The 9,910-nt window shown below is 37.6% G+C and overlaps 2 protein-coding genes across 2 annotated transcripts; one reads left to right on the forward strand and one right to left on the reverse strand.

Annotated features, from left to right (window-relative positions):
* Window positions 1-51: 51 nt before the first annotated feature.
* Window positions 52-1,836, reverse strand: LOC104815816 (molybdopterin synthase sulfur carrier subunit). Its single transcript, XM_019202086.1, has 2 exons — window positions 1,688-1,836; window positions 52-582 (listed from the first exon to the last, which is right to left on the reverse strand). Exon 2 carries the CDS (start codon window positions 552-554, stop codon window positions 246-248), a length of 309 nt encoding a protein of 102 aa, XP_019057631.1. The 5' UTR covers window positions 555-582; window positions 1,688-1,836; the 3' UTR covers window positions 52-245.
* Window positions 1,837-2,785: 949 nt separating this feature from the next.
* LOC104815822 (probable leucine-rich repeat receptor-like protein kinase At1g35710) lies at window positions 2,786-4,570 on the forward strand. The gene has a single exon (XM_010544381.2). The coding sequence runs from the start codon at window positions 2,897-2,899 to the stop codon at window positions 4,337-4,339; it is 1,443 nt and encodes a 480-aa protein (XP_010542683.1). The 5' UTR covers window positions 2,786-2,896; the 3' UTR covers window positions 4,340-4,570.
* Window positions 4,571-9,910: the final 5,340 nt, after the last annotated feature.

Here is a 9,910-nt window from a genome sequence, read left to right on the forward strand (position 1 = left end):
CCTCCATCTTTTTGAAAAAAAAAAAAGAATTAGATGTGACCCATAATGATATAGAGTGAACAAGTGATTCGACCTTTTACCAATAGTTATTTGAATTTATTCGTCTTTGCAGCATAAAGGAGGGAGAAACACTGTCAAGTAATCACACAACACATTATATGTTGATGACACTACGCACTTAAGCAGTGTCCGAAGAAAATACACATTAGAAGATGCTCCAAAAGACTGTCGGAACTGAAAATGCCTTAACCACCGCTGATCGGAGGTATAAGAGCCAACTCGTCTCTGTCCTTAACAATGGCGGAATCGGTTGTATATTCCTCGTTCAAAGCAAGAACCACGCAGCCACGTATATCTTCCAAGCTCGGATACTTGGCAACGAGCTCGTCCATGCAATTCCGGGCTGTGCTACCCGTTCTCACCTTCATCGTTATATCAGGCACTCCTGCAATCTCACGAGCTCTGGCAAAGAACAAGACTTTGATCTGGACCGATGAACTGCCATCGTCTTCAACCTCTGTACTGTCTTTCTTCGCATGTTCTGTGTAGGCCATCACTGATAGTGAATTTGAAAACGAGGCCCTGAAAATGTAAAAGCGATTCATCCAACTAAAACCCATGTCTTCATCATGAAATGAAATGCGTTTCTATGCTCTGAACATATTTAAACTTCGTTTGGTAGGATGTTCTTCCTCATCTAGTAGCAGATACTAGATATCGACGAGTATTCAATATGGACAGAACACCTTGGGTCACAGATATTGAGAACAGATTGATATATTCAGTCCATAACTACGCTCGATGTTTCGACATGGCCCAAGAAGCTCAGTGTTTGTGCTGTGTTCAGTGGTGGCTACAACCGTGGCTACAAAGTATATGGTAGCACAGTCGAATGAGACACCAAAAAACACAAAAGCAAAGGAAGCAATCTACTATTATATACACATATGGGGCACCTAACAATGAATCAGAGTCTAGTAATCATATTTCTTTTATCATAGATGCTTTTGTTTGATCAGACTATAGCAGGGAGTAAAGGGAAATGCAAACACTAGAGAGTAGAGACACAAACTGAGATTGTTTAGGTGGAAGTTTGGCATAAAGCAAATTCTTGGGAGATCAACTGGACAGGAGGAACATGCCCAGAATGTAATTTCAGCACAAAATGCGTCACAAACAACTTCACTAGCATCCATGTTTCATCAAAATACCAACTTTTCAACGAACCAAAACTGATGGTGGAAAATTCAGAATGTGGATCCTTCACTGTTCCTATCAAATTTTCAAGCGAACCTCAACATGAAATGATTCCGAACTCAACAAGAAAATGAAATGCAGGGAAAAAGTACCAGACTGGGAGAACTTACACAGGAAAGGGGAAAATTCTGTAATTTTAGAGGGTTGTTAAAAAGAAAAAATCAAAATTCAAGAACTTCAGAGCTTATATAATCATGAATTTGTTTCGATCATGCTCAATTTCATCTGATTTCCCCGCCTATCGGGGGTCATCTGAACAAATTTTGACGGAATTTCAAAATTATTCGAATTCGAACAATTCTCGCACAAACCAGCATTAATAGATTTTTCCAAAAAACCCCGGGAAACAAAATCGAGATACTCATGAATGAATTAACTCGATCGAGTACGATCATCTAAAACAACTCGGAGTTATGACCGAAAAAGTTACCTGGAGACAGAAAGCGCCAAGAAAATTGCGAAAAGAGACCGGAAAACCCGAGAGACCGGGGCGAAGAGGGCGTGCCGCCGCCGGTGATGGCAGAGAGAATCCGATTTGCGATTGTGAATCCCTTTGTTCGTCGCGTCTGGTCAATGATGGCGGTTGGTTGAATGTCATCCTCATGACCCACGTCATCCAGATTTGGAATTACTAAACTACCCCTTTGTTGGTTTTTCTTTCGAGGTGATAATAGAATTATAAATCAGAGCCGATTAGGCTGCAATTTTTAAAAGATCTCAATAAATATTATATTTTTGTATAAGGTGCATAATGCTTTTATATTTTGTTTTTCTTGTTTTTTAATTTTTAATTCATTTGTTCTCTTTTCGATTCGTTATTATTATTATTTAGGGTTTCTTTCTATTAAAAAAAAACCATTATTTAGATTTTTCATTTCAAATATATCCAATCGTTTGTCGCATTTAAATAAGATTATTTATTATAGGAATTTAGCACGCGCACATGAATAGTTTATCCAATTAAGTAATTGGGCTGGGCTTGAGTTATTTAATTAGGCCCAACAAAATTACACATTATTTTGGAATTAATGCAAGGTGGATTATTATAATCAAGAGGAGAAAAGGAGAAGGTAAAATAGAATAGAGAAGGAGAAAAAGAAATATCTAGATGATGATATAACAAAATTAAGATTGATTATTTTGGATTTAATTTGTTATAGTCGACTTTCAATTTTTATTCTAAACCTAAAATCTGTTGAAGTTTTTTATTTGTCTATGTTAGATTTATTATCTGGATTTAATGTTAAATTATAAATTATTGTTTCTAAAAGTTATATTATCCAAAACTTTAAGGTCATTCATATTCAAATTCAATTGATTCAATTTAAAACAATCTATATCAAACTAATTCAAAAATTAATTTGAATTCAATAGATTATTATTTGATTCCACTATTCAAAATTACCATACACCTCATGAAAACAAAAACAAAAAACTCATGAGAGGGTCATATCGAGCTAGTTAATGTAATGATGTTAATGGGGGTAAAGCTGGAGAATCCAGTGGGTAGGCAAAATCATGACGATATGAAGCGGGCTCCATGTGCAATTGGATTGGTCAAAGTCGACATGTTTGACTTCCCAGACTCCTTTAAATACCAAACCTTATCACTCTCAGGTATCCCGCATCGAACATTACCATGAACACAGCAACCTCTTCTCTTTCCTTTTTCATCTTCGCCGTCATTCTTCTCCGGCGACTCAGCCCCACCGGAGCTGCCACGTGTCACCCTGACGACGAGTCGGGTCTTCTCGCTTTCAAATCGGGTATTACCCGGGACCCGTCGGGTCTTCTCAAGACATGGACGAAGGGAACAGATTGCTGTAAATGGTTTGGTATCACTTGCCGCTCCGGCGCCCGCGTCAACTCGCTCTCTCTCAGCGGTGAGTTCGACGCCGTTGCTGCCGCCGGATTCTCAGGAACTTTCTCTCCTGCGTTGGCGAAACTCCAGCACTTGGATAGCATCTACTTCTCCTACCTCCGGAATCTCACCGGGAAGTTCCCTGAGTTCCTTTTCCGTTTACCGGCGCTCGATATCGTTTACATCGACCACAATGGACTCTCTGGTTCGATTCCGGCTAACGTCGGCGCGTTGTCTCGGCTCTTTGTCTTCAGTTTTGAAGGAAACCGGTTTACCGGTCCGATCCCGAGTTCGATTTCGAATCTGACTCAGTTGGGTCAGCTCAAACTCGGTGGTAATCGACTCACTGGAAATTTACCTTTAGGGCTCGCGAATCTCAAGTCCCTGTCGTATCTTGCCGTCGACGGGAACCGGCTTTCCGGCAACATCCCCGATTTTTTCAAATCCTTCACCGATCTCAATATTCTCAACCTCTCCAGGAACGCATTTTCCGGGAAAATTCCGCCGTCGATCGCATCGCTTGCGCCAAAACTACGGTATTTGGAGCTCGGCCACAACAATCTCTCGGGAACGATTCCAGAGTATCTGGGGAATTTCAAATCGCTCGACACATTGGATTTATCATGGAATCGATTCACCGGAACCGTGCCGAAGAGCTTCAGCAATCTAACCAAAATCTTCAATCTCGATCTCTCCCACAATCTCTTAATCGATCCGTTTCCCGTCATGAACGTGAAAGGAATCGAATCTCTGGATCTGTCCTACAACCAATTCCATCTGAAATCGATCCCGAAATGGGTGACATCGTCTCCGATCATCTACTCGTTGAAGCTCGCGAAATGCGGGATCAAGATGAGATTCGACGACTGGAAACCGGCGGAAACCTACTTCTATGACTTCATCGATCTGTCAGAGAACGAGATCACCGGCAGTCCCGCGAATTTCCTGAACCAGACAGAGTATCTGAAGGAGTTTCGCGCGTCGGGAAACAAACTCAGTTTCGATCTGGGGAAGATCAAGTTCGCGAAGACGCTGAAAACGTTGGATCTGTCGAGGAACTCGGTGTTCGGAAAGGTGCCGGCGACGGTGGCCGGACTACAGACGCTGAACGTGAGTTATAACCATCTATGCGGAAAATTACCGGCGACCAAGTTCCCGGCGAGCTCGTTCGCCGGAAACGACTGTCTCTGTGGCTCCCCGCTTCCTCCTTGTAAAGCTTGACGGCAAGCATTAGGAAAACTCTGGCGCGAAGAAAAGCTTTTAGCCTTAAATAATTTGAGTTTATTTGGACGATTAGCACTTTAATTAAATAAGATTGTAAGAAAATAAAATAAAATTGTAGGTGTAAGAGGCAAAAATGTTAAACTACCACGCTTCCATACCAAACATTAATTATGGCCCGTCGTTATTTGAATAAATATCCTCGAATTTTATTTGAGATTGTTTTTTTTTTTCTAATCTATACTTTGTTTTCGTATTATTTTTCATATTATTGTTTATATATATCTTATTATGCAGTAGATGGATAACGGATGTTGCGATTCAAATCGAATAATAAATCAAATTATCGAACCAGAATATGGTTAAAAGAAAAAATCCGATTTCTGTAAAATAAGTGTTCATGTAACCACTATCAACGGACACCTGTTGGGCCTCTCATTTTCTTCCCGGCCCATTGGTGGAAAAGTGGAACCCTCGGTTTGAGGGAGAGAGTTTCCGAAACTACGCACGTATTCATTTTGATGCACGACGTTCGAGAAAGAAAGAGAATTAATCCCAGCGAATCCAAAACAAAGATTTATATTTGGAGTGAATTAGTTACATAAAATATTATTATTATTATATTTTATGTGAGATGAATGTAAGACATGTCATCATTGATCATGCCCGTGATGGGGGTTTGCAATTATAAGCGCAAATGCAATTGAACAATATCCTGGGAGTCTGGGCCTGGACGCATGTCCCCGCCCCGTTCCATTTCTGCGTGCACATGGCTTGACACTTGGCCTCGTCGCAGGTTTCCCTCTGCATGAGCTCATGGCACATCTCTTGACCCTTCACCACCATCCCTACCATAATATTTATTCATTTTATATATAGAAAATATTATTTAATATTGGAGATTACGTATTATTAATCACAACGATTCATATAATATTATTTTTTTATAAACATTCTTAATTCTGATTTAGTGTTTTTTTTTTCAAAATGGGCTTTAGAGAACCGTACGATTTATTTCTGTATAATATGAAAATTGAAAGCAAACCTGAGAAGATGATGACTACGATGGCGGCGGCGACGAGGGAGAGAGGAAAAGTTTTAGCCATCGTCGAGATATACAGACACGATTAAAAATATAATATTGAATATGTGTGATTATCGTATGATGTTTCTGTCGATCTTATATATACACGTGTGTATGCGTGTATTTATGAATGAATGTTCGCAATGAATTTGCGTATGAAATAATTAAAACAATGCATTGAATTCATTAAATGAAAAATATGGATATTATAATATCCTCTAGAATCACATGTAAATATTATCCGAAAACGTAGATATTAGTATCTTTCGAGGATTTTTTTTTCCTTTCTTTGTATTATACGATCAAAGACCTAATATACGATCATTAAGGTGTTCACCAAAATCGTTAACTTATATAATTAGAAGATGAGTGCATGTACCTGCGAATGATTTTATACCAAAGACATTTTTAAATATTCTTTTTATAACCTATGCTTTCTATAAGCCCGTTAGTTTTGATTATATATTGGATACCAAAAGGCATAAATACCACTCTTGGCATAAAACCACTCTTCTGCATCACTATCGTCATTAAATTTCTATAATTAACAATTTAATCGCATACCATCAATGATTTAACCAACCAAGTCAACCTACTAAGTTGGATTTATATGATGTATATTTTGAATCTTATTTACTATTTCATAAAACGTAATTAGTTTAAAGCATCAGCTACCTTAGAACAAGACAAACACATAATTAGTTGTTAAAGAATGCTAGGCAAAAGGGTGGTCTTTTCGGATTTGGTTCGGTTATATTCGGATTCAATTATTTCGGTTATAGAAAAACTATAACCATTCGATGTTTATATAAATTTTGGTTCGGTTCGGTTCGGAAAAAAATTTGTTTTTTCAATGAAATTGTCGGTTTTTTTGGGTGTTTTTTTCGGTTTTGGTTTTTTCGGGTTTAAAAAAATCATAACCCTTCGGTATTGATGTCGGATTCAATTCGGATATAATTATATATCTTATTCGGTTTAATTCGGTTTGGTTATTCGATTCGAAATGGCCACCTCTATGTTTTTTTGGGCTAAAATTTAATGTCTAATCATTCACACTATCATTTGTTTTCCGTACAACTTGATCTGCATGTATCCGGATAATAAACATTAATTACTATGATTTGAATAATTCGGTACATTCTTAGACACAAAATATGAACGTATCGGGTATGGATCTATATATAATCTTTTTTATTACTCGGTCCATTTATGGTGACGTTTCAACTTTAAATACACATATTAAGAAAAAAAAATATTTTGGACAAATATGTTTTTCAATTACTCTTATTAATGATAGAATATTATCATTAACTAATTTTATTTTGTGTTTATAAATCGAGTAAATGAAGATCTTAATCGTTTTTCATAAAAGTCACCAATTCTGTAAGATTAATTTATTTCAAAATTTTTGCATTTGACCTAAAACAACACAACTACAAACATGAAATGTGTATATATTGGATTAAAATGATAACTAATTTTCTTCGCGACTTCTTATATTATCGATTTAAAATTTTCAATTGAAAACGAAGAGAGAACATTTTTATTTGAGTTAAACACGATTTCAACAAATTCTGATAGCTTTCATGAAGAAAGAGAAGCAAATTCATGCAAGTTTGTTTAACGTGATGATGATCATGATCATGATCTTGGGGTGCAAGGAAAAGTGCAAATGCAATTGAACAGTATTCGGGGAGTCTGGGCCTGGACACACGTCCCTCCCCGTTCCATTTCTGAGCACACATGGCTTGACACTGTCGACGTGTGTAATCTTGTTCCGGTTTGGGTCAAAAAGTCAAATATTGCTTCCCTCTCCCACTCTACAAAATACTCTCTCGTTCATTTAATTTTTATCAGTTTTATTTTTTTAAATGGAAAAACAGAAAAATAAAATACATGAATTCTTCGATTAATTTCTATCAGTGGTATCAGAACCACGATTTTATGTTTTTCCTTTCATAGTTCATGTCGAAATCTATATCAATGAAAGAGTCGTCTGGAAGTGTCATTCGAAGTGTCGATCGAAGTGGCAAAGATATTTAAAATGAAGGTGTTGAGACAACGAAGATAAAGGAAGGAAGCGTGTCTCTTCAATACCCACTCCTGACAAAGACAAATTACACGGTATGGACTATGAAAATAGAAATTTATATGCAGGCACAAGGTGTTTGGGATGCGATCGAGATAGAGGGATCTGTCGATAAGAGCAAAGATAAGATGACTCGTGCAGCAATCTGTCAGGGTATAGGTGAGGAGACCCTGTTACGGATAGGAGTAAAAAGAACGACAAAAGAAACATGAGATGCCTTAAAGATGTTAAATCATGGTGCGAATAAAGTAAAGGATGTCAAAGCACAGTCGCTACGATGGGAGCTCGAAGGACTCAAAATGGAAGAGAGCGAGTCGGTGGATGAATTCACCGGAAGAGTATCAACGATAACTAACAAATTAAAAGCTTTGGGAGAAAGTGTCAACGAAAGGTACGTTGTTAAAAAAAATGCTTAGATCAGTTTCTACGAAATACATCTAATTGGCATCAACTATTTGGGAGTTTGGAGATTTGACGACCAAGTCTATCGAAGAAATTACCGGATCACTTAAGGCGCAAGAGGAACGGTTAAGGGGTCGTGAATCGAGAGCTGATGAACACGTTCTCCTCGCTCAAGGTGACTGGAGAAGAGGTCATTCGTTTGGACGAGGTCGTGGTCGAGGAGGTGAGAAACCAAGGTTTGATATAAATAAGATCATGTGCTATACATGTCATAAATATGGTCATTTTGCCTCTGATTGCAAAACAAGAGAATAGAGAGACGACGCAGCTCATCTGGTCGAAAAGGTTGAAGAGGAGACTACTTTGCTGTAGACAGAGTTCGAAGAACAAGCTTAAGGGGATGAATGTTGACGTGTAATCTTGTTCCGGTTTGGGTCAATTTTATTTTTGTTTTCTATAAAATTGATTTTATTTTTGGTTGTTGAATAATGCTGATTCTTTAGGGTGATCAAAGTTTTTACGTATTTATTGATTTAGTTGAAAAAAGTCATGCTTCTCTCTCTCACTGCACAAAATACTCTCTCGTTCATTTAATTTTTATCAATTTTATTTTTTTAAATGAAAAAACCGAAAAATAAAATGCATGAATTCTTGGATTAATTTCTAATAGACACGTTGCCTCGTCGCAAATTTCTCTCTGCAGAAGCTCATGGCACATTTCTTGAGCCTTCACCATCATCCGTACATATATATTTTTCTTGAGCCTTCACCATCATCCGTACATATATATTTTTTATATATCGACAAATTTACTTCAATATACGAAAGATTTGAAAACAATTACGACAAGACATTGACTTTTTATAATTATATTAAAAAAAATTATTTAACATTGGAGATTACGTGTTATTATTATAAAACAAATATATTTTGATGTAGTGTTTTTCAAAATGGTTTTAGAGAGCTCTATATTTTAGGGTGGGGCATTTCGATTTGATTCCCAAGAATTAAACTATACCGAATCGAAAATTTCGTTGTTTTTTTATGAACGGTACCAATCAAAATTTTCGAACGGTATAGTTTTTTATAGAACCAAATTTTTTAGAATCGAATTAAAACAAACCGAACTTTATAAAATTTCCGAAAAACTAATTTTTAAAAAAAATTAATTTTTTAACAAAAATTGAAACTGAACCGCACCGGTACCAAAACGAATCGAACCGCTAAAATTTTGAATCGAATCCCGAAACGTTCACCTCTAGTACTTTTATTTCAGTATAATATGAAATACAAAATAAACATGTGAAAAGGAGGACGACAATGGCGACGACGAAGGCGAGGTGAAAAGTTTTAGACATCTTCGAGATATATAGATACAACAAATTTTAATATTGAATAGAAGAGAAGATGTATTGAACGCAGGGATATCAATCGGGCCGGTTCCCGAATCTGCACTTGGTGTGAGAATTTCGGGTTCAGATTGATCCGTTTTTCTCGAATCTATATAACTAAATCCGAAGTCCCACTACAAAAAAAATGGTCATTTCCAACGGGCAAATCCGTTGGAAATGACCAAATTTCCGTTGGAAATTAACGTTTCCAACGGATTTCCAACGGATAAATCCGTTGGAATTTCGTCGTTAGAAAACGGTGTCCGTTGGAAAACCGTTGGAATTTTCAACGGAATTTCAACGAATTTTTCCGTTGGAATTTTCCAACGGATTTCCAACCGCAATCCGTTGGAATTTTCCAACGGATTTATCGGTTGGAATTTTCCAACCGAATTTCCAACCGATATCCGTTGGAACATTCCAACAAAAAATTCAAAATATATTCTCGATCCCGACCCCGGCCCCGACATCTATCCCGATACCGATCCCGATCCCGATCCCCCGGCCCAACTCCGACCCCGACATCTATCCCGATCCCGATCCCCCAGCCCCGACCCCGACCCCAACTCCCAGCCCCGACCCCGATCCCCCGGCCCAACTCCGAC

This window comes from Tarenaya hassleriana, unplaced genomic scaffold, assembly GCF_000463585.1.
Source record: "Tarenaya hassleriana unplaced genomic scaffold, ASM46358v1 Cleome1, whole genome shotgun sequence".
NCBI classification, from domain to species: Eukaryota; Viridiplantae; Streptophyta; class Magnoliopsida; order Brassicales; family Cleomaceae; genus Tarenaya; species Tarenaya hassleriana.